This window comes from Bos indicus x Bos taurus, chromosome 19 (genome assembly GCF_003369695.1).
Source record: "Bos indicus x Bos taurus breed Angus x Brahman F1 hybrid chromosome 19, Bos_hybrid_MaternalHap_v2.0, whole genome shotgun sequence".
Taxonomy (NCBI): Eukaryota; Metazoa; Chordata; class Mammalia; order Artiodactyla; family Bovidae; genus Bos; species Bos indicus x Bos taurus.
Genome location: NC_040094.1, coordinates 52364025 through 52388499, shown reverse-complemented (window position 1 = coordinate 52388499; position 24475 = coordinate 52364025). Strand labels below are relative to the sequence as shown.

The following is a 24475-nucleotide window of genomic DNA, read 5'->3' as shown; positions in this document are numbered from 1 at the left end:
GTGGTTTCTCTGACTCTACCTGGCCTCTCCCCAGGCAAAGCAGAGCTCCTGACCTCTGGTGCCAAGCCCCCCGCCGGTGCCTCAGACCACTTCTTGGGCCGCCGGGGCAGCCCCCTGCTGAGCTGGTCAGCGGTGGCGCAGACCAAGCGGAAGGCAGTGGCCGCAGCAGGCAGCAAGGGGCCGGGCATGCTGCAGAACCTCTTCCAGCTCAACGGCAGCGCCAAGAAGCTGCGGGCCCGCGAGGCCCTGTTCCCCATGCACAGTGTGGCGCCACCCGTGTTCGGCAACGGCTTCCGCGCTGACTCCTTCAGCAGCCTGGCCAGCTCCTACGCGCCCTTCGTTGGCGGGGCTGGGCCTGGCCTGCCCGGGGGTGCCCACAAACTGTTGCGGGCCAAGAAGGCCGAGGCTGAGAAGGGCGGGCGGCGGCGGGCGGGCAGCGAGTTCCTGGTCAAGCTGGACCACGAGGGCGTGACCTCCCCCAAGAGCAAGAACTGCAAGGCGCTACATGCTGGCGACAAGGACTCGGGACCCAGGCCAGGGAGGCCCCTGCCCAGCCCCAGCTACGGGCACCCGGCCCTCATGGGCAAGGACAGGAAGGGGCGGGCGCCCGTCCACCCGCTGTCCATGGGGCTGGCGCTGCGCAAGTTCGCAGGCCAGGCTGAGTACCCGCTGCCCTGCGACAGCGACTGCCACAGCTCCTACTCAGATGAGGAGGAGGACGGGCCTGGCCTGGCACCCGGCGTGCCCTCCCGCTTCCTCGCCCGCCTGTCCGTGTCCTCCTCGTCCTCGGGTTCATCCACCTCCTCCTCCTCGGGCTCCCTGTCCACCTCCAGCCTCTGCTCCTCGGATGACGAGGGCTCTTCCTACACCTCGGATGAGGAGGACCCCACCCTGCTGCTGCAGACATGCCTCACCCACCCAGTGCCCGCCCTCCTGGCCCAGCCTGAGGCCCTGCGCTCCAAGGGGGGCGGCCCTCACCCACATGCCCAGCGCTGCTTCCTGTCCAGGGCTGCCGTGGCCAGTGGGGGAGCGGGCGCGGGCCCCAGCGGCAACAGACCCCGGCTCAAGCGCAAGGAGGCCCTGAGCTTCTCCAAAGCCAAAGAGCTGTCCCGGAGGCAGCGGCTGCCCTCCGTGGAAAACCGGCCAAAGATTTCAGCCTTCCTGCCCGCCCGGCAGCTCTGGAAGTGGTCGGGGAACCCCACGCAGGTAGGTGGGCCTGGCCTGCGCAAGCGCCCTCAAGATATGCCATCTGTCTCTCCTGCACACTGTCTCTCTGTCATTCCGGCCTGTGTCCCCTGCCCACCCTGTGCCCCTGGCTGTCTCCTGCAGAGGCGTGGCATGAAGGGGAAGGCCAGGAAGCTGTTCTACAAGGCTATCGTCCGGGGCAAGGAGACGCTTCGCATCGGGGACTGCGCGGTCTTCCTGTCGGCCGGGCGGCCCAACCTGCCCTACATCGGCCGCATCGAGAGCATGTGGGAGTCGTGGGGCAGCAACATGGTGGTGAAGGTCAAGTGGTTCTACCATCCGGAGGAGACCAAACTGGGGAAGCGGCAGAGCGACGGGAAGGTGGGGCCGCCTGGTGGGGGCAGGGGTCCTGGGGGTCTGGGCAGGCTCAGAGTGGGGGGCCTTGGGAAGAGGTATCTTAGCAAACTAGCACCAGTGGGAAGAAGGGGAATGAACATCCCCCCTCCCTGTCCCCACACCTCAAGGCGCCAAGGGTCACACGAGCCCCACAGGGAGTAACATGGCTGAGGGCTCAGGCCTAGAGCCAGGCCACCTGGATCCCTCCCCGACTGCTTCTATGACTCCTAGTGGAGTGGGTGACAGTTTCACCTCGTGGGGGGCTGTGACCCACGGCAGCACGTAGCACCAAGCAGGTCCTGCCCTCAGCAGTGCCCCCTACAGCAGACCTTCTGGTCCCTGCCTGCCCAAATCAACCTAAGACCCTAAACACCCCCAGCACACTGTCCTGTCTTCCCTGAGAACCGTGTTTGCAGATGGTGCAGAAAAAAGTGTTTCTCCCACTCTGCCCGCCTGCTGGGGCTCCAGGTGCTGGCTCCCGCGCCACACGGTTACAATCCTATCCAGAACTGAGGGTCCTGGGGTTGGGTGGGGTGTGCTGTCCCAGGCCAGACCTGACCCCGGGCGCTCCTTACCCCGCTCCCCGGCAGAACGCGCTATACCAGTCCTGCCATGAGGACGAGAACGACGTGCAGACCATCTCCCACAAGTGCCAGGTCGTAGGGCGCGAGCAGTATGAGCAGATGACACGGAGCCGCAAGTACCAGGACCGACGGGACCTCTACTACCTGGCGGGCACCTACGACCCCACCACGGGGCGCCTGGTGACAGCTGACGGCGTGCCCATTCTGTGCTGACTCTGCGCGGATGGCCACAGGTGACCCACCCACCCAGCGGTGCCCGGCGTGCAAGCCACAGGCACAAGAGGACACAGCCCCACGCTTCTGAGTAGGAGGCTGGCCCACACCTCGGAGGGGCGAGTCTGAGCAAATATGCAAACCCACCAAGGCAAGATCCAGGCTTTTTTTTATTATTATTATTTTCCCTGGAAAGCGAGAGAGCTTTTAGGCGTCGGAACCCAGTCCCATCCGTCTGCTGCGGAGGGTCAGCCGTGCCCCCAACTGGGACCCGCCGGCCCTCTCTGTTTTCCCGCATCGGCAGTTCACGAGAGATTAGAATCCAAGCCATATTTTCCCTAGTACCTCCGACTGTCTCCCACCAGGGAAAGCAGAAATCAGGTGTGTTGTCTATTTATTTCTCTATGTAAATATTGTATTCCTTGCGGGGAAGTTTTATGGAAAAAAGTGGAAAAGGATTTTTTTTTCCCCACACGCGTGACAAGGGTGTGTGTGGGTGAGTGTGTGTGTGTGTCTGTGTATGTGTGTGTGTAGAGATTTTGTTCTGGGGGGTTTTCTTTGAAAATGCACTGTTTTCCTCAGCCTAGCTGAGTTCCAACTGGGGCGTCTGTGACGACAGAGGCAGCTGGGGCGTGGTCTAAGGGGCCAGAGGCCACAGGAGGGATCAGACAGAACCCTAGATTATACCTGCTGACCTCTTGGGGGGACTGTCTAAGATGGAAGTCACACTCGAGTTTATTTCCTTTTAATTCATCTCCTGGGAAAAAAGTATTGGGGGAGGTTGATGATAAGAGTCCCTCGGCGGGTAGAAGGGAAGCCAGGAGCAGGCTCCCCAGCCCAAAAGTGTGACTGCAGCCGTATGTATCTTACCTCTGTTTATAACAAAGCAAAAATGAACAAATGTTTCAAACTATCAATATGAAAGGGTGATGTTTTGATTTTATTTCCTGAATATTCCAAGTAATTTCTGATTTCCGTTTCAATGATCAGCTTGCCCAGCCTCCACCCTGAGCAGGAAAGGAACTGGCCCTCCCCAGCTCACGTGGAGGTTTGCGGGCCTTTTCTGCAGCCACTTGGCAGGGCTGATGGCCTGGCAGGCTAGTGCTTGGGGCCCAGAGCAGGGTTCCTCCTGCCCACACCCCAGCCTCGGGTACAAGGAGCGCTGCTCTGCCCAGCGCCGTAACTACCGTTGTGCTGCATGGGTGTCCCAGACCCTCAGCACCACCCCAGTAACCCCGGAGAACACGTCACCCTTCGCTTCTCCTGAGGCCAAGAGGGACAGGCAGGGCAAGCCAGGCCCATGACCCAACAGCCCTTCCCTCCCCCACAAGAAACGCACTGAGGACTCCATGCTCCCATGTCACACTGAGGGTCCCCTGGCCTCACTGAGAGCCCCAGGAAGGCCCCCCAAGTTAGCCACTGCTCCTTCGCACGGGCTCTCGTGTGACCCACAGACCCACACCAGGTACCTGGGAAACAAGTCGGCGGGTGCCTGGGCCCCCTTTTCTTTGCAACCAGGAAATCACCCCGCCCACCCAGAGGGCCCCTCCCCTGCCCTGGCGGTTCCAAGGAAAGTACAGGGACAGGGAGGGGTTCCCCTGCACCCCAGCTATCCTCTCCCACCCCAACTCTCCCCTTTGTCTCGGCTCGAGTGCAATATTTCATTCCTGGTGGTCGTCCTGGAGACGGCGGCCAAGGTCCTGCTGGCGGCTGGGGAAGTGGAAAGATGCCTTGGAGAGGACACGGCCGGTTGCCAAGGCGCATGTGGGGAAGGTCCAGCCGCGGAAACCAGAACCTGAGGCTACTTCCAACCCCAGTCTGCAAGGCAGGAAGGAACAAAACAGGCAGCCTTTTCTTGGCCCTCCCGCCTTCCCATCGGTTCTTCTCCCTCGTCTGTGGATTTCTGTCCTTTGCTTTCTTTTCCCATCCCCTCTGTCCGTGTGCGCACGGACAGCGCAGCCCCGCCCCGTGGTTAAACCTGGCAAAAGCACGACTCATGTAAATGTGTAAACTAAGAGGATGGTTGATTTTTTTTTTCAATGTAAACACTAAAAACAAACAAACAAAAAAAAATGCAAAGGTTTTATGAACAGCAAACTCTATGTAAAGGCATTTTAGTATTAAATTTTTTATTGATAACTTGCTTAAGAATAAATATATAAACTATTGTACAGGTTTTCAGTGGTCCAGAATCCTAACTGCACCCCAGTGTCCAATGTGTGTGTTCCAAAGGGACTCCCTGGAGGCCCCAGAGGCCGGGGTCTCAGCAGACAAGGGACTAGGGCAACGGCAGGCCTACCCTGCAGCAGCCTAGCACAGCCTAGAATTGGGGGGCTGGGCCTTTGAGAGACACATGCGACCAAAATGGCTTTGGAGTGACCTTGGCTTTGAGACGCACCCCCCTGCCAGGACAAGGGTCCCTCTCTTGATAGATCTCTCCCAAGGTGGGTCAGATGTCCAGCCTGAACATGTGGCCAGGCCGGGTGCCCCTGGAAGGGAGGCGGGGAAGGTACAGGCATATGGGAGAAAAGGTGGTCCCCAAAGTGGAGGGGGGGGTCTGGGCAGACCGGACAGCAGACGCTCTCTCCTCACAGAAGGCATGAATTTACTCATTTGACAAATGTTTTCAGCTATGCAGGAGTTACACTCAAACAGCAGTCCTGATTGTTCAATGGATGGTTGGCCCCCATCAGGGCCTGGGGGATGTTGGGCAGGGGTACATCTCAGTGTGAGCCCCCCTTCCAGAGAGCTCTGCTCAGTGAGGCTGCAGCCCTGAGGGCCCCCCAGGAACCCTAGCTAGGGGGGCGCTGTTTTCCCTCCACCTCTAAGACCTCCTGGGGAGGACCCCTTCAGCTGAGACTGGGACCCCAATGAGGGGAGCTCAGGTCAGGGCAGAGAAGTGTGGGTAGTGGGGCTGTGACCCCAGGGTTGTCAGGAGCTGCGAGCCATTCGCACAGGGGCACGCACACGCTGCCAGCCCATCCATTCTGGGGCTGCCCCGGGCCAGCCCTGACCATGCCCTGTTCCCCTTTCTCATTTCCTCCGCGGGATGATTCAGTCAGAGAGAGCAGACCCCTCCCTGGGGTGCAGAAGGCCCAAGGCCATGTGACCAGCCAGGTGTGACAGGTGAGGCCTGACAAGTTCTTTCCTTGGGCTGGCCCAAGTCCATAAAGGAAGGTGATGAGAACAGGGCTCCTGAGCATGAGGCCTGGGGCCGCAAGAAGTTGGGACAATCAGTCCGAGCTCCGGGTTCAGTCATGCCTGAAGGCAGACAACCTAGCCCTTAGATTCACCGAGTACATGAGTCAGCAGCCCCCACCCCGTGCAGGTCTCCAGCTGCTCAGGAGGGAAGCCCAATGCCAAGGGCTGCAGCAGGGAGAGGAGAGGGCAAGCCCAGAGGAGGCCCTGGGGACTAGGATGAGCGGCAGAAGGGGTCTGAGCAGGGGAGTGCTAGCTGACCATGGTTTCCGGCTCAGAGACCCTCCATAGTCTGGGGAAGGGGGGACTGGGCAGAGACCCCTGTGGGCCTGAAAGTGCCTTTGGTTATGTGCTGAGGCCGAGTCCAGGCAGGACCATGGCAGGGAACAGGGAGGTGAGGAACATGGCTGGCTGGTGGCCAGGAGGTACAGAGGGGCAGAAACAATAGCTGGACTGTGGCCAGGGCCGGAGCCCAAGTGCAGGACGGGTCTACACTGTCTGCTGGACGATGGAACACACAGAAGTCTCCAGGCGGAGTCCAGAATCAGATTGAGATCCCTCCCTCTGTGACCCCACAGTCAGACTCAACCAGCACCTCGGGGAGATACCGGCACCCAGAGAAAGAGTCTAAGGGACTGGGGTGGGGACAGGAGTTCGGGTTTGGGCTAGAAGGTGAGGGGGTCCCTGAAAACCAGGAACCTGGGAGGTGTGCCAATGGGCACAGGAACGTTGGCAGGTGGGGTGAGCGGGAGGCAGGAGACCACAGCGACACAGGTGAGGACCCCAGCCGGACCAGGTAAGCCTCCAAGGCTCCGTCCCCAGCAGCCCTACTTTCTCCTCCCCTCTCCCAACCCCTCCCTCTTCCTGCCTTAACTCGGTGCGGGCTCTTGCTTCTAGAACCTCCTGCCCTCCAGAACAGGGCCTGGCAAGGGACAGAGGCACATGAGAGGCCACAGAGCCCCAAGGGTTAAACGTGCGAGACTGCACTTGGATCAAGACAAACGAGCCATTATGTGAAATGCTGAAGCAAGATAAGTGATGGCATTGGGTGAGTGAGATCAATAAAAGTGATGTTTTATCAGGTAGAAATGACAACCCGGCTGATCGCAATTCGTTTTTAATACCACAAACCAATTGGGGACAGGGGCTTTAACTGTTCTTGCCCGGCTGGGGCGAGGTGGCTGGGGGCTGGGTGGGGAGCAGACCCAGGCCGGGGACAGGGGAGCTCGGCTCTGCAGCCTAGCCATTGAGGGGTCATCCAGGCACTCAGCCGGCCAAAGGCCAGTGGCCCGTTGGGCTCTTAGCAGCCTCCTGAGTCTGTGCAGCTTCGAGAGGCCCTGCCAGGCATGGAGAGACCCACCTCTGGGGCGCCTGGGTGAGGAAGTGGGCCAAGGCGACACCAAAAGGGTGACCCCTAAGGGCTCCCTTGCCTCCCAGAGAGAAGCTGGGGTCTCGACCTCCATCCATCCTGCCACCCACCCTCTGCTGCTACCCCCTCTCCTTTCCCAGCACTCCCCGTGACAAGCCAGCACCCCTCCCAAGCCATTTCTGCTCTGAAAGTCAGGCCACCTGCTGAGACCCAGGATGGTGACAGGAACAGGGCTGCTGGTGCACAAGCTCCAGGCAGACAGACAGGCTGGGGATCATCCAGGCGAGCCCCCCCAACAGCGTCCCCGGGGTCAGAGTGCCTCAGGCCTCCGGAGAGAAGGATGAGGTGGGCCAGGCAGGGTGGCCGGTGGGAGCGCAGCCCTGGACCACAGAGTCCTCGTCTGTGAAACGGGATCCCCGACTCCTGCCAGCTGAGGAGATCGGGGGAGGTTGGTGGGAGGTAGCGAGGGATGTCTGGACCCACAGGTGGGCCAGGGTCTTTTCCATGGGCCACACGCCACTGCCCAGGTAGGAAGGGACTGACCGACAGAGCCCTGGGCTGAGCTCCTCACGCTGCCCAGCATGCCGCTGCCTCTACACCCTCCCCACTGGAAGTGAAAGGGCTCCGAATGTGGGGACACGCACAGGCCCGAGCTGGACACGGTGGAGCTGGATTCCACGCCCCTGTCTGCCTCAGGGGCCTGCCTCTCCCCTGCCTGGAGATGCCTCAGGACCTAGGAAGCCGCCCCAGCTTCTCCACTCAGGGGCCCCCAGCCTGCCCAGTGGCTCGGCTGGGAACTGATGAGGCTTCCCTCTGGGTACACTGGGGGTGCTACCTGCCCTTCCCCAACAAATATTCACGGGGCACCTAGGTGTCAAGTATGTATCCCCCTGCTGTCCCAGGCGGGTCCCCAAAGCCACACCTCCCTCCCTCCACACTAGCCTGGGGCCCTAAGGGCCCCACACAGCCCCTGGCCCAGCCCTGAGGATGGGAGGAGCGTGGAGCTGCTGGGGCCAGCGCTCTAGGACAAAGAGGACCCGAGGAAGAGAACCGGGGTGAGCAGAGGCGGGTGCTCTGAGCGGTGTCCTGGGGCGGGGGTGGCAATGTCCCTCCTTCCCTTCCACCCCTCTTCCCCCTATAGGCTGCCCCTTCCCCAAGCCCCAGCTCCCAGAACTCAGCCTGTCAGGAGTCAAGCTCTGTGTCCTCCGGAGGCCAGCCCAGGCCCCCGGAGAGTCTCCACCAGGCCTGCAGGGGTCCAGCCCATGGGAACTGGCTCTCCCCTGCCTGGCGATGGGATGCCGGATGGGGTGACTCGGGCCCTGACGGACAGTGCTGGAGCCCCTCCCTTCACCCTCCTTACCAGGAGCCCAAACCAGCTCTGGTGGGAACGGAAGTCAGTTACTTAAGCCACAGAAGAGTCGGCCACACCTAGCCAGCCTGGTCAGCATGGCGAGAGGCCATTGCAAAACACGGGGATCAAGGCCTTAGACCGAACCATCTGGGGTGGGCAGGCCACGGCTCCGTGACTGCACATTCTGCTATCTCGACACCTCCTCCTCAGAGGCTCCCATCCCCACTTCACACCCTCAAGAGACCTGCTGCTGCCGCTAAGTCACTTCAGTCATGTCCGACTCTGTGTGACCCCATAGACGGCAGCCCACCAGGCTGCCCCGTCCCTGGGATTCTCGAGGCAAGAACACTGGAGTGGGTTGCCATTTCCTTCTCCAATGCATGAAAGTGAAAAGGGAAAGGGAAATCGCTCAGTCGTGTCCGACTCTTCACGACCCCATGGACTGCAGCCCACCAGGCTCCTCTGTCCATGGGATTTCCCAGGCAAGAGTACTGGAGTGTCAAGAGACCTGGGAGGGCCCAATTCGGGCCTAAAGAAGATAGGCTGGCCTCCAAACTGCCCTTCTGTGTGTCGCGCTACATTGAAGGGATGGAGCCTGGAGCCAGCACTCTCCGGGCATTTCCATCAATTCTGAAGTTCAGACACATTTCAACTTCTCTTCAGCCTACTCAAATCTCCAGGGCTGAGGACAAGGCCCTCCCCAGCATCTAGAAGCAGAAAGAGCATCCAAAGAACTGTTCTGTCACTTTGCTGATGGAGAGTGAGCCGCTCAGGGCCTAGAGAAGGGCTTAGAACAAGCTCACGACACAGCTGTGGGCACCTGACGCCATGCAGAGCTTGGAAAAGCTTTTATTTTCTTAGGTTCCAAGTTCCCCTGACAGTGTACTTTGCCCCCTTCCACTGCTTAGACTGAGCTTTCAGGCTCTCTCTATTTCAAGCCATCCCAACCTCAGGGTCAGTGGGGCCTACTCGAATGAGTGTTTCCAGCCTGACTTTGCGGGGCTCCTGAGGCAGACTGCATCCATCTTCAGAGAAAAAGCAAGACTGACCCAGCACCCCAGACTTGCCGGGCCAACGCCCGTTGTTCAGGGAAAACCTTCACCAGTCCTGTCTCCCTCAACGGAGAAGGACAGGAGCCCTGGTGACACCCAGGGCTGGCGGGGAAGGAGGCAATGCCTCCCACCCTTCGCAAACATCCTAGAATCCGCCATCCTGCCCATCAGAGAAGGACACGGCCTACATCTTTTCTCACCCCCTGCAGATGTGATCTGCTCCTGGCAGGAACACAACTTGTTTTCATCTGTCTGCTCACCCAAACATCCGTCTATTATTTCAGCAAGTATGTGCTGAAGACCTACTGTGTGCTGGGCCCTCTGCCAGGTACCACGATGCAGCATGGAGGGGGTGACACAAAGTGCCTGCCCTCTGAGAGCCTGAGCCCAGCTGGGAAGAAGGCTGGCCCAGAAACCACAGCATCCAGCAAACCCAGAAGCTGTGCACAGGGCGCCAGGCAGGGAGCACAAAGCAGCTGCAGGCTGAGAAATCCAGGTCAAGGAGCCGGTGGGAGGGAGGGGAGCTCCTCTCCCAGGAAACCCAGCCCCTGGCAGAAGCACTTCTAGGGGCATCCACAGCTGCTTCCTTTAACTGGTTTAATCTGAAGAAAAACGTTTCAGCTGAAGAAGCTTTCAGAAGAAGGCTGAACTAGGGCTTTGCTAGGTAGGAACCATCTTCCCCTGGCCTCACCTTGAAAAACAGCAATGCAGAAAACAACTCACGACCTGAGTTCTCAGCCCTGGGGCAGACTGGCCCTGAGGCCAGCAGGAACTCCGCTCTTTCTGAGCCTGGGAGTGGGGACTGGGGCTCCACTGAGAAAAACAGCTCCAGATGCCAGTGGGGTGAGCGAAATCTGAGGCCTCCCACAGCTCCTCTGCCCTAAGGTTCCCAGCAGTCAGGAGCCTCAGGCTCCCCAACCCTTCCCGCAGTGATGGAATGGTCCAAAGTCCTCCTCAAAGATTTGGTTTGCTGAGAGGGGAAAGTTAAAACCACCCTTTTTATTTGGGAGATTTTGAACAAGTTTAAGATCTTGCCCCTTGTCAGGAAATCTGTTTTCACTTATAAGAAACAGACTCAGGGGCCGGCGGTGAGCAGGGGGAGTGTCAGGAGACTCCACACTGACAGGGTAATTATATTTTTCTCTACCGGACCTCCAGCCGACCCCTCTGATCCTGGGCAAAACACCCCAGGCCTGGGGTTCCCCGAGGTCCCTGCAATGGCTCCCTTCTTGTTGTTCCGATGGACGCAGGCTAGAAGCGGGTGTGGAGGGACTCTGCCGGAAAGGGACACGAGCCCAAGGACAAGACAGTGCCGGGGCAGCCTCTGCTCAGGCCATCAAAATTTCCGTGGGATCAGCAGGGAAACCACAGCACCCCAGCCCTGCGGGACTCCCTCCTTTGGCCAAAGTGGAAATGCCAAAGCCCTTGAAGCCTGCCCAAGGCCAATGTCCCAGTGGTCCAGAAGCCCCTGACCCAGCAGAAAGAGCCTCCTCTATAGTCCATGACCAAGACGACAGCACCAGGGACAGCCACAGTGGGAAGACGCCGTACTGGCAGCCAGGCCTTACTCTAGTCATATAACCTCAGCCTAGCCAATCAGAGTGCCTCTCCCACAGTGATTGGTTTTGGAGTGTGCATGTGACCCAAGCTGAGCCAATCAGGACCTGCTCCTGGGATTCTCAGGAGAGCTGGAGATAGGAGCATAGCCTTACTTTAAAAGCCAGGTGGGATGCATGAGCTGCAGGTACAGGTGAAGCCTGTATCTCCTGGCCTGGTACTAGACCCCAGCAGGTCCACCTCTGACTGGACCGGGTCACCAGATAACATACGGGATGCCCAGTTTAATTTGACTTTTGGATAAACAACAAATGACTTTTAGTATAAGTATGGTCCATGGTAATAGGGATATACTAAAAATTATTCAGTGTCTAAGATTTCAATTTAACCCAATATCCTGGGACTTCCCTGGCAGTCCAGTGGTTAAGACTCTATGCTTTCTCTGCAAGGGGGGAGAGTTCAATCTCTGGTCAGCAAACTAAGATCCACACGCCATGTGGGATATAATAAAATAAAATGATAAATTTAACCCAACATCCTATATTTATTTGCTACTGTGGGATGATGGGTTGAACTTGAAATCCAACTAGTGCTCCCAACACAAACTGGGTGCTCCCCAGCCCACCTGGCCATAAAAAGGTGTATCCAGCAGCTTTTTATCATGGGGCAGGAAGGGTACACAATGAAGAGGCCAAGCAAACCCTGAAGGCACGGAAAGCCACTGGAGCCGGCTCCTGCTGAAAACCCAGTTCTGGCTTGGGGCAGGGGGAGGGGCAGGAAACATTGCTCTCCAGCCCAGATGAGGGGCTGATGCCAGGGTTGGGGGAAGGGGGGGGTTGCTGGGACTAAGAGGGCCAGCTCTCAGGTCCTCTCCTCTCTGCCTGTGTTCCTGTCCAGCACCAAGGGTACACTGGTCACCCAGAGCTTGGCCACCTGCCTCCTGTCCTGCCTTGCCTCCTATTCCCTGAGAAGTTGGGGTCTGGAGGGAGGGTGGTTATGGCTGCTCCTGTGTCCTGCTTAACAAGTAGGGAGACAGCCTTGGGCACTTAAAGGAAGGCAGTGATGGGGGCTTCATGGTCTTGAGTCTCCTTCACCACGTGGTAGAAATCTGGAAAGTTCTTAGCAGGGTCTGCTTCTCTTGGCCTATCTCCCAACTACAGGTCCTTGGATAAGCCACTTGCCTCCCTGAGACCTATGTTCCCTGTCTGTGAAAATAAGATGAAATGTGAGGACAGTTCATTGGTAGAGACTCCAGCATGTTCCGTGTACCCCATGGCCTCTGAGCTGCTGGGCCTAAGCAATGGCACTATCTGCAGAGAGGGACAGAGACAAAAGGTCATTTGTTGCCTTCAGCGTCATCTCTTCATTTCCAGTTACCAGCAGGGGCAGAGACTGTGCTGCCCCAATATGTCTTCCCCTTTTTCCTCAATAATAGAACCACAACTTATAACTGGGCACCTGTCTATCCAGAGTTAAGATCACATTTCCCAGCTTCCCTTGCAGCTATTCCAAGTTCTGGCCAATGAGTGTGAACAGCAACATCATGTACAATCAGAAGTGTCTTTAACACAGGGTCTCTGCTCTTCTTTCTCCCTTCTCCTCTCCTGCTTGTTAGAATGTACGTGATGGCTGGTGCTTGAGCAGCCATCTCGGATCATGAGGAAGATTCCATATTTGAGAATAGTAGAGCAACAAGACAGAAGGAGAAGGAGCCTGGGTTCCTGATGACTGTGGAGTCTCTGGAGGCTTTTTGTGAAATGTTTCTCTTGTTTAAGTCACTGTTACTTTGGAGTTTCTGTAGACATTAATCCTCACTGAGTCTTGTATCTTGCTCGGTCCACCCCCAGTCTCTCAGGCTCTCCTTTCCTTGCCGCTTGTCTGTTGGTGTTGAGGACTTCCACTTCCACCTCCTGCCATTCTGCTGGGACACCTCTTTTAAGAGTCCCTGGGGCAATGTGATCTCTAATGTGGTTCATTCTCAGTCCTGATGTCATTGCCAGGTCAGGCCCTCTCGCAACACAAAGCGCTCATCACAGTCTATAATTATGTATTTATTGTGGATTTCCTTGATTGCCTGCTTCCCAGGACTGTCATTAATGTGAGGGCAGGGTCCCTGCCTGTGTGGGTTTACCATTATGTCCCTGCACCAGCTCAGGGCCTGGGCTCAGGTGTGCACCAGTTGGGTGCTGGCCCTGCTGACACCACTGTGCTCCCCAATCCTCCTCCTCGGCTCCACAGCCCCTCCTGCTCCCCACCCTCCTCCAATGCTCAGAGTCCCTTCCATAGCTCTCCTTGCTCTGCACCGGTCTTGACCTCCAAAGCCCAGAGGCTTCCGGCTATCAACACCACCACATTTCAGTTTCTGAGTTCTGGGTTCAGACATGAGGAAAGAATTGACTCTAGAACTCCAGAAGCAGCTCCAGGGCTTGCTGGCCATTCGGCTTCACTTCTCAGACCCTCCCCCCACTCTTGTCCCATAAATGAGGATAACACCACCCCCACCCAGGTAAGCATCCTATTCACAGGGGCATTAAGAAGACTGGGAGATGGGATGAGTTCCTCCAACCCCCAATGGCTAACAGTAAAAGACAATCTCAAATGCTGACACAGGCCTGGGGCCACCAGAACTCACCCACACTGGCAATAAGAAAAGCAGTCCGGATTGCCACTTGGAGAACTAGTGGTATCTACTAAAGCTAACACTGCCTCTTCAGCAACCCCACTGCCAGGCACAAACTCAGAAGACATGCACTAGAATTTAGTGACACTCTAAATTTTGGAGATAACTTGCACGTCCATTAACAGGACACTGGATGAATAAACTGGCATGCCCATACAACAGAATAAAACGGGTGATGCTAAAGATCACAGCTCAGCCATGTATCGCAAAGGAGGAATCACACAGCTTTTGTTAAGGAAAGAGGACAGCCTCAGGACAGGTGGTGTGACCCCATTAATAGGAATATAAAGATCAGGCAAAAGTAATCTCTAGGGAGGCGTTTCTGGGTCTGGGATGAGAGGTGGCACTGGGGAGACACTGAAGGGGCAGTCATCTGGGTGCGATGGTGGCTGCATGGTGAACACAAATGGAAACTCCATCCACCTTTAAAACTGAGATCGGTGCTCTGCCTCAGGATTTTTAGATAAATTTTTTTTTTTTTGGCTGCATCACTCAACATGCACAACTTCCCCAACCAGAGATTAAATCTGTGCCACCTGCAGTGGAAGCATGGAGTCTTAACCATTGGCTCAATAGGGAAGTCCATAGATGAACTTTTAAAACAAGGAGGTGTGGTCCAGGAGCACAGAACATAGGTTCACAGGAGAGTCTTGTCACTGAAACCCCAGACCAGCTCTTATTGCTCCTCCTCTCTCCCCATTTCTGTTCAGGACTCACTGGCCTCCTGCCCTCTGGGCTCTGCCAATTCCCTGGCCAAACCCCACACTCCCTGCAGCCACGTGCTTCTGTGCTCTCACACTCCTTCTGATGCAGTCTCTCTCTTTGACCTTGACAGGCACCCCCACCCTGGCCTCCCTGACCTTGAGTCAGGACTGCTCTGACAGCACTAGGGGCACCTGCACAACCCAACCCTGCAGCCAGAGGTGCTCTTAAAGACACGCCCTCCCCACCCGAGTAGCATTCCATCCACCTGCCCCACTTCCTTCCTTCCTCCCTCTCTGCAAGGAGGATCCAGGTCTGAAACTGGCACTCCTGATTTCAGGCCATCACATCCCAACTTCTGATCTCAGCCGAGTCAGGGATGGCAAATTGGTCATCTTATGTGCCAGCTGCAATTGATTAGAGGGTTGCCTGGAGAATGTACTGAGAAGGATTCTGAGGCCACCTTGGGCTCCACAGGAAGGAGTGGTTGATGGATGAGTGACACCTGCCACCTGTGATGGAAGAACGCGAGGCCACCGTACGGCCCTGTGGGCCACCTTCACTCTACAACCCCCATGGCCCCCAGACAGGCTCCCCAAATCCCACCAAACCCAACGCCACCTCCTTGACTACAACGAATGCTTATAATGACAGCTCACGTGTATTTATTGAGCCCATAATTACCATGTGCAAGACTGTGCTAAGCACATCACATACAGTCTCTTTCAACCTGCCCGATAATCCTGTTATTACCACCATATGACAGGTAACTGAGGCGGGGTACTTGGCCCAGGCCCCCTGACTCCCATGTAGTGGGGTGCACACACAGCCAGATTTCCTAGAACCACCTCCTTGGATCTTGAGGTTTTACCTCTGTGCCCTTTGCCTTTCTTCACCTTCTCCAGTGCTCCAACGCCTACCTGTCCTTCCAAGCCACCTAAGGCACCACCTCCTTCCATCTCCCCTCCCCAAACTTTTCAGGGGTCCTTGGCTCAGGCTGCCTCATCCTGAACTTGTTGGACTACGAACTTCACACCTGGAACACATCCTTCCCTCCTTGGAGCCTCCTGGGACTGAGATCTGGCCAGGCAGAGAAAGGCCCCCTGAAAAGATGTGTTAAGTGAGTAAACACCCCTTGTCTCAGAGCAAAGCCTGTCAGACCATGCCAAGACAAAATGCAAAGGTCCGTCCACCCTCTAGTATGTGCTGAGCACTGTGGATGAGGCAGGCACGTGAAGAGACAACAGTGAGCAAGACCAGTCCCTGACCCTGGGACTTAGGGTCCCAGCGGTGCCCTTGACAGCCGCTTAATGAAAAGAGAGCATCAGGGAGGGCCTCCTGAAGGAGGCACTTGAACTGTGTGGCCCACGTGCACTGACAAGCACGCTCTGCACCCACTGCTCTGCCCTGTGTTCAACTCACTGCTTGCATGCTGTCTTCCCACTCCTAGAGCTTGGACTGGTTCTGCACCAGAGAGGAAGGCCGAACCCCGCCCCACTCATTTCTCAACAACCTCAGCATAAGAGTGCACAAGGGTTTCACTTACATCCTGTGTTACTGCCTACAAAACAAAACAGCAATGTTTCTGAGATGCTTTTATTCACACTTCCCAACAGGTGCTGGACACCTCCCCATTTCCCTGCCCCAGCTGCCCTGCCTTGTGGCCTGAGGCTGACCTGTGGCTGCCTTGTTAATTGGAATTCAGCCAAAAAGGAGCCGGCAGATGAGAGGCGCAGGCAGGAGTAAAGTGAGGTCAGTATATATATCACCTGGCTCCTCCTGGCCAGCCGCTGTGTCCCTCCCTCCAAGGTCGGAGCTCCTACAGGATGGGCCTCTTCTGTGGCTACAGCTACCCTTCAGGTCAAAGTGGTAACAGCTCCCCTTTGTTGCTGGCCCTGGGCGGCACCATCTCTCCTTTAATTCATTCATTTTCCATTTATTCAACTCTCCTCAAATACTCTGTCTGAGGGTGCCATAAAAATGTAAGACCACGTCAATTGCCCATAAAGAACATTCTTGTATGTTCCACTTGGAGTAGCTTGGAAGGGAGACTAATGGAAACTAGGGGGAGGCTAACCTCCAAGCCTCTCCTGGGGCCACCGCTGTTCGTGTCCCCAGGATAATAGTAGAAGGTGTCGATAACTGACTCAATCGATATATGAACTGATCCCGCCTAGCCCCTCTACCACCCAAGAGCAGACTGCCTCTTCCTTCCTTCCACCCGATCCGCTTCAGCCTCCACGGCCAAGCCCAGATGGCATGCTCCTTCCTTCCTCGTCCCCTGAGATCAGGAGAGTACAGCGGTGAGTGAGTGGCTCAAGCCCCCAGGGAAGGTGAGGACCCGCGGCCGAGCAGCGGAGTCAGAAAACCGGGTCTCCAGGGGCTTCCGCCCTAACAGGCTAGGTGGATTTGAAGCTGTCACTTCACTCCACGTGTGCAACGGGAGCAACCACGACCCTAACCCTGCACAGCAGATGACCCAGAAGATGGTACAGCGCTTTGCGTGCAAAGGGCACTCAGGGACCCTCGGGGCGGTGGGGATCCTCAGGGTTGGGGGTCCTTGAGACGGCGCAAGTCGCTGTAAGGTGTCCCCTGCGCACCCAACTATCAGTACTCAGCCCGCCGCAGCCGGAGTACAGCGGCGCACGCCGCCCCACGTGGGGCCGCACGGGCTCGCGGCCCCGGCGCCCGATTGGTCTTCGTGCAGCCAATCAGAGGGCGTCGTTGACAGTGGCCTCGCCAATTGGCTGCGGGGAGCCGGCCAGAGAGGGGCGGGGCCTCCTTTTGTTCTTTCCTCCGCGGCACCGCGAGCCCCGCCTCTTGGGCCCCGCCTCGGGGGTACCCTACCGCCTGTGTTCCACCGTTGCGCGTACCCCAATCCCAGAGCTCAGGTTGGGGCCACTGGAGAGCTGCAGGCTGCGGCCGCGGACCCCACTAAGTGGCCGCTCCCGGGCCGGCCTCCCCTTCAGTCCCCTTTCCAACCACCCTCCCCGCAACGTGGTCACACACAGGAGAAAAAACCCGCAGCCTGAAACGCGGCCTGCGCTGGGGCTGACCTTGGACAAGCGCTTTCAGTTCTGTCCCTCAGTTCCCTTACCCTTGCTTTCTGTCTCCTAGGACTTGTGGACAAGAAGAACCCATAAAAAAAGAGCTCAGGCTCTTTCTAAAATGTACCCAGTGAATGACAGAAAGTCTCTTGATTTTTCCAGAGGGGAAGTTTGCCGAGGAGAGGAGACCAAGTGTCCGGATGTTGCTAGCCTGAGACCGTTTTCAGAGTGACAGTCTTCTCCTAATCAGAGGGGATGGTTGGGGGATGGGGCAAAAGCCCCTGCCTCATCCTGGCCAGCTGTGCAAACTCCCTAAATCATCTCCCTCTTCCATCACTTCACAGTGGCCTCCCTCTGGGGTGGAAAGTGGTGGCCTCAGGAGCCAGAGGCCCTTGCAAGGAGAGGGCTCTGGGCTGAGTTAGGGGGTCAGGGGTCTAGGTCTGGTCCCTTTCCTTCCCAGCCCACCACCTTCCCCCAGAAACTGCCTGGAGGCGTTTCCCAGTGCGATGGTGGCTACATACAAATCTCAGGCCGCAGTCAGCCTGCGGTACTGGCCCGGCTATGGACACAGGGCTCCCAATCTCTAGCTCCCCTCCCACTCAGAGTTCCCCTGTGCCCCTTCTCCCCACCCACTGGGAACCCAGAGTCTCAGCTCCTTTCCTTCCATGAGGTGTCAACCAAGAGGACCACCAAGACAACAAGAGGTACAGGGCCCCTGCAAGGGAGGAAGTCAAGCCCCAGGGACTCCTCAGCACCCACTCCAACCCCCATTGACCTGGAAAAGCCCCCAGACCACTGCTGATGGAGTCCTAATGGTGGCTTAGGGACAGCAGCTTGAGAAACACAGGAGTCACCTCCAAAATCACCTGTCCAGACCTAGGAGTCTGTAAAAAATGTAATTCCCTGAGATAGACTGGAATCTGACCCGTGTTCAGAATGCCTCCACATGCCATCTGTGGAAGAGTCCCTCAGCCATCGTGTGTGACTCCTTGGTTCTGGTGTGTTGGGCCAACCACTCCAGCTCCCAGCAAGCATCATGGGGTTCAGAGGCCTCCCCTGCAGCCTGGCTGTAGTGGCCCTGGAAAGACTTCCAGTCTCAGGGCCTTGGCAGGTGTCTGCTGGTTCCCTGGGGGTGGGGTGCTGGGAGCCTGACATCTGCGGAGTGTTTTTACTGTTGGACAAATTGAATCAATTAAACAGGCCCCATCAGGGTGGCCGGGAGCCCAGTGAATGGGAAGGAGGAGGGGAGCAGAGCCAAGGAGGCAACACAGCCTGTCTGTGGGAGCATCTCACCAGCAAGGGTTCAGGGTGAAGAGGCAGGTGGAACATATCCCCTTCATGGCTGTTTGGGGGCAGGGACCCTCTATGCTGACCACAGAGAAGGAGGGTCTTGGGGCAAAAGCCAGCCAGGGGTGCTGGGGCAAGTTACAAGAGGTGACCCATTTCTCTGCCCAGAATGCAGACCTTCTGGGCTTCTCAGCCATCTGCCCTACAGATCCTTGGGGGCACCTCCTCAACACCTAGGCTCATTTCAGTGGCATTTTGTTGCACTCACATGGAGGCCTGCGGAAGCTGGAGGCTCCACTCAAGAAAGAGGAGGATGCCTAGGGAGGTTGGAGGAGCCAGCGGAGGGAAAAGGAAACAGACTTTGGAGGTGATAGCGAGGACCAGTCATCCACCTGGAGCGGAAGCCTCCCCTTGGGCAGGCCCAGGATGATTTAGGGGCCGGCTGCTTTGTGACCCAACTGACCCAGGGCTGGCCACTGCTTGGGAGGCCGAGCAGCTGCCGGAGCGTCCCACTAGCCCTGCATCCAGTTCCCCCAGTTCCCCGACTCTAGTGAGGGCAGCAGGGCCACCTTCTCAAATGCCCTTCCCCCGAGTCCTGAGTCCTGGGGCAGTGGTGTCTCCTGAGGCTGCAGCTGCAGGGTGGTGACAGAGTTTCTGTGAGTTGGGCCAAGATTCCCCTCCCCCACCAGCTGCCACCCTGGCACAGGCTCTCTCCAAAGTACCTTTGCTCTGCTCTTCAGATGCCATGGTGGTGATGATGTCACTGTCACCCTGGACAGCCAGACCACGTCTGTCCCTTGATGTCAAATGACTGTTACTGGGCCACCTGGGGCAGACGGTGTCTCAGCAGCAGCTTCCACGGAGGACAGAGCGGTCAGCAGGAGACCTCCATGGGGCAGAGGCTGAGAAAGGACACTGACCAGTGTCTGGGCCCGGGGACTGGCTGAGGGTCCCACTTCCAGAAGTTAGCTTGGGACCAGGGTCATTTCACTGGGAGATGAAGAGGAGACCCTTGCAGCTGCCACAGCCCTGTGATAATTTCACTGTGGATGCTGTCCTTTCCTGGTGAGGCCACTGGCACCCAGTCTGAATCCCCGGGGGTTGCTCTAACCAGAAGTCCTGCTAGGGGAGGAGACGCGGGGAGGGCCGGGAGAGGGCGGCCGTCCATGTCTTGGTTCTTGCTTGCATGTCACCTGCTGAGGACCCCCAAACTCAGACCCCTCACCTCCCTCATAGGTCAAGTTTTGAGGCATGGAGGTGTTGAATATGGGGCACAGGGACCCCAGAGGCATGCCAGGTCTTGGCCATCTAGTGCCTTGTCTTCAGGGAAGTGAGTGTTCAGATCACCTGGAAGGCACCCCCTCGGGAGGTGGGATTAGTACAGGTTTGCCTGCAGAGGAGCAGTTAACAGGCAGGCACGGGGTCCTGGGAGCAAGGAACTGCGTTTGCTTTCTCCACTGAGCCTTTGCTACATTTTCGCCCCCGACCTCACCAGCTGCAGTGCAGTCTCAGGGCCGGAAGTCGCCGCCCGCCCGCTCCCACACTTGGTTCTACCGCCCTGACGTGAACCAGGAGATCAACCTCCTTCGCCGCCGAGGGCTCAGTGGTGGAGGGCGGGGGAAAGCCAGCGGCCGGCAGGAGCGGTGTTGGGGCGCCCTCCAGCGGCTGCGGCAGGAACGACGGCAGACCTGTGGACCCGAAGAGCAGGCGGGGGTGGGTGGGGGTGGGGCGCACCGGTTGTAGGGGATCCAGCCTGGATCCAGCCTGGGGACCCTCTCGGCGCCCCGTATTCTTGATTGGATCTCAGATAACTTGGGAACCAAAAAGGGAGCTGCCCCGTGAGGCACTCTGCTCCTCACAGCTCACCAAGTGAGGTGAAGAGTAGCACACACACCAGGTAAAGCATCGGGGTATTAGCCACCCCCACCTCCCCAGGAGTAATCAATACCTCCAAACTCAAATCCTGCCACACCCAGGCCCAGAGCACTTTGAGAGCAGAGAAGGCAGATACTGTTTCGAATATAACTCGCATACTCCGTACAATTTGCCCCTTTAAAGTGTACAATTCCATAGTTTGGGGATGTTGCATCATTAATTTTTTAAATTGTGGTAAATATATATAACAAGATCTGTCATTTTAAAACCATTATCAAGTATACAGGTCAATGGCATTTAGTACATTCTCAGTGTTCAGTAACCACCACCACTATCCATTTCCTGAGCTTTTGCATTATCCCAGAGAGAAACTCTGTACCAACCAAGCAATAACTCTTCATTCTTCCCTATCTCATAACCTCTAATATACTGTCTGTCTCCCTGAATTTGCCAAGGTTAGGTGTTTCATGTAAATGAAGTCATACAATACTTGTGCTTTTCCCTGATGGCTCAAATGGTAAAGACTCTGCCTGCAATGCAGGAGACCTAGGTTCGATCCCTGTTCTGGAAGATCCCCTGAAGAAAAGAATGACTGCCCACTCCAATATTCTTGCCTGGAGAATTTCCATGGACAGAGGAGCCTGGTGGGCTACAGTCCATGGGGTCGCAAGGAGTCAAACACAACTGAGCGACTTTCACTTCACTATTCAGTCGGACACGACTGAGCGACTGATCTGATCTGATCTAATTCAGTATGTCACTTAGCATAGTGTCTTCAATGTCCATCCGTGTTCCAGTGTGTGTCAGAACTTCATTCCTTCTCATGGCTGAGTAGTATTCCTTTATATGGATAAACCATATTATATCCATTCATTTGTTGATGGATCTTTTCCCTACTGTGATAATGTTACAAGATACATTGACTTACAAGTATTTATCTGTTCGAGCCACTGCTCAAGAGGAGTGAGGATGGACTAATTGTTTTAGGTAAGGCTGCACCAGCACTTTATGAGGGCTCAAATTTCTCTACAATCTAACCAACACTTGTTACTTTCATCATCATTAAAATTTTTTTTAAGTAATATTTTCTTCTTTAAAATTATTTATCTTTGGTTGCACTTCATTGCTGCACTCCGGCTTTATCTAGTTCTGGAGAGTGGGGACTACTCTCTACTTGGGTGCATGGGCTTCTCATTGTGGTGACTTCCTCTTATTGCAGAGCATGAGTTCCAGCTAGGGGCACGGGCTTCAGTAGCTGCAGCACAGGGGCTCAATGGCTTATGGCTCTCAGGCCTAGAGTGTGCAGGCTCCAGTAGTTGTAGTGTGCAGGCTCTGTAGTTGTGGTGCATGGGCTTAGTTGCTCCTCAGCATGTGGAATCTTCCCGGACCAGGGATCAAACCCATGTCCCCTGCATTGACAGGTAGATTCTTATCCACTGCTCCACCAGTAAGGTCCTAAAGTAATATTTTCAATACAAAACATATCTGTTGAAACTAATTTGTAAGCCAGCTTCCCAGGTGGCTCAGTGGTAAAGAATTCCCCTGCCGATGCCAGTTCAATCCCTGGGTCAAGAAGATTCCCCTGGAGAAGAAAATGTCAGTCCACTCTAATAGTCTTGCCTGGGAAATCTCATAGACAGAGGAGCCTGGCAGATTAAACAATTTATAAGCTACAGAGAAGAAAAAGTTTGTATTCATCTCCAACTCCACCACCTAGAAAAGACCACGGGTAATCTGTGGTGACACTGTTGGTTTTGGGAAATGTCTCGTCTACTAACTTTCTAAGGCCCAGGGCAACTCCCGGCCAGCACTGGGTGGGGCGGGGGCTTCACGTCAGGCCGACTTCGGTTCTGTGCACAGGCCCATTATTTGCGGGGGGCGGGGGTCGACAAGAATCGCGGGCTCATTTCCCTTACTGAAGGGCGGCAGAGGAAGGTTAAAGAGAGACCCCAGGAACCACAGAGCTGGCCCCAATCAGACCCGCCACCCGGGCCCTACTGCCATCGCCCCCGCGGCTGGGCGATCTGGGAGCCGCGCGCCCATTGGCCAAGAGCGCATTCGCTCGGACCAATCACAGAGGCGGTTTCCCAGCGACCAATGCTGGCGCGCTGCAGCGGGCGCACGCGCGCTGAACCATGCGCACGGCCCCGCCCCCGCCGCTCGGGGGTTCGCCGCGGTGAGCCCCTGGGTTCTGGTGGGGTTCTCGTGCCGCGTGCGAACCTGTTCTCCCTCCTGGCTTTAGTCCTGGGGAGCGCGAGCAGGGGGTCCTGCAGATGCGCCGTCCCTCCCTAGTCGTGCAGTCCCCTGCCCTGAGCGATGGTCGGTGCTCGCCCGCCCTCTCCGAGGCCCCGCAACCCACGCATCCCCCGGTCCCTTCAACTAGGACCGGGAGGTGAAAGCCCCTATTACCGCACTACTGTCGTTATTGTAAGAGAATAAACGCTTCAGTACAAAAGGGAGACGTAGAATTTATGAGATGGCCCCCTCAGAGCCCGTGGACGACATCTGGCTGTGAGAGGGGTCCCTTTTATCCATAGACAAAGGAGCCCCTGGGCCCGCGAGGCCGCAGTGGCGGAGGTCCCTGTCAGCCCTGCGTGCGGTCGTGGGAGGCCGCACTTGGGAGCGGCGAGGGCTCTCGGTGGCCGATCGCGTCTCAGAACCCCCGTCCCGACTTCAGGCTGGCCTTCCCCCACCCCCGCGTCGGGTTTCCCCTCCCTCCCCTCCCCTCCCCTCCTCTCCCTCCCCTCCCGCCCTTTCTCCATTCTCCCCTCCTCCCTTTCCTCCCTTCTCTCCGCCCTTCTCCCTCCCCTCCCCCTACCCCGCAGCAGAGCGGCAAGGTTAAAAGAAAAGGCTTCAGGAGAATTTTCATTAAGTCATCTCTGCTTCGGGGAATAACTAATAGAATCAAGGGCGGCCGCGACCCCGCCCCTCTCCTAGGGAGATAACTTATCACGGGTTCTGAAGGGCCTTCGGGGGATCAGGGCTCTTCCTGGACAGAATCTTGTCCCTTCCCTGGGGAGCCTGGCCCCTGGAAGACCCCCGCCCCCTCCCTACCCGTCCGGCTGGATCGCTCAGCGGGACCGACGGAGGGTGCTGCTGCTTCCGCCCCAGGCCAGCGCAGGTGGCCGAGGCGGAGCTCTGCACAAAGGCCGCGGGGATCGAAAGCCTCAGCCCCTCGCATGTGACCGACCCCTAGATGACCGAGATTGAGGCCCCAGGGCAGCCCCCAAGAGGCAGGCCAGGCCCGCAGCACCTCCAGAAAGGAGAAGGGGATGAGTGAGAGGGCTGGTGAGCAGGTGCTGTCCCCCACTCCCTCCTGGGAACAGGCAGGGCTAGCAGCACCTCGCCCCTGTGCACAGTGCCCCCCACCCCCCAGCTGCAGGGACATGTGACTGGGTAAAACCCATCACCGCCATCTCCCTACCCTTCCTGTCACCAGGCCTGGGCCTTTGCTCCCCAAGAGCTTCCTGGGTATGGATCAGAAACCCCAACTCCCAGAGAGTAGGGAGAACAGAGCAGACCAGGAGGTCCTCCCAAGGGCCTGTGGACCCAGCGCTGGGTGTGATCTGCCTCAATATCCTTAGAACCCTGTAAGTCACTGTTTCCAGCTGTCTACTCAGCCCTGAGCGAACCCGCTGCCCTGATCATCTTAACTCCCTGCTGAGTCCACCAGCATCTCATAACCCCAGATTCCAGATAGCTTCTCCTATAGTTCCTGGAATTCACCCAGACCTGCACTCCCCCCCGGGGCCTTCGCATTGTCCATCTCTCTTTACCCCTCCATCTATCTCCTCCTTTTAATCTTTGTTCAAATGTTGTCTTCTCAGAGGGCTCTCCTCTAACCCCCTTAAAATTTTCACCTCCGCCCCAGTCCCTGTGCCCTCCGTCCCAGTTCCAGCTTTGCTTCTCTATAGCTAGCGTCCGCCTCCAATGCAAAGCAGTTTCCTTGTTTTAAGAGTCTGTTTCCCCCTACTAGGAT

At 56.9% G+C, this 24475-nt stretch overlaps 1 protein-coding gene across 3 annotated transcripts in view; it reads left to right on the top strand.

Moving 5' to 3' along the window:
- Positions 1 to 4554, top strand: part of BAHCC1 (BAH domain and coiled-coil containing 1) — a 56776-nt gene extending 52222 nt beyond the window's left edge. For all 3 annotated transcript variants that reach the window (XM_027517978.1, XM_027517977.1, XM_027517976.1), the window contains exons 25-27: positions 35 to 1206; positions 1330 to 1566; positions 2172 to 4554. In XM_027517978.1, coding sequence (XP_027373779.1) covers positions 35 to 1206; positions 1330 to 1566; positions 2172 to 2378 — 1616 coding nt within the window. In that variant the 3' untranslated portion in view covers positions 2379 to 4554. The remainder of the gene's footprint in view (positions 1 to 34; positions 1207 to 1329; positions 1567 to 2171) is intronic.
- The last annotated feature ends 19921 nt before the right edge of the window (positions 4555 to 24475 follow it).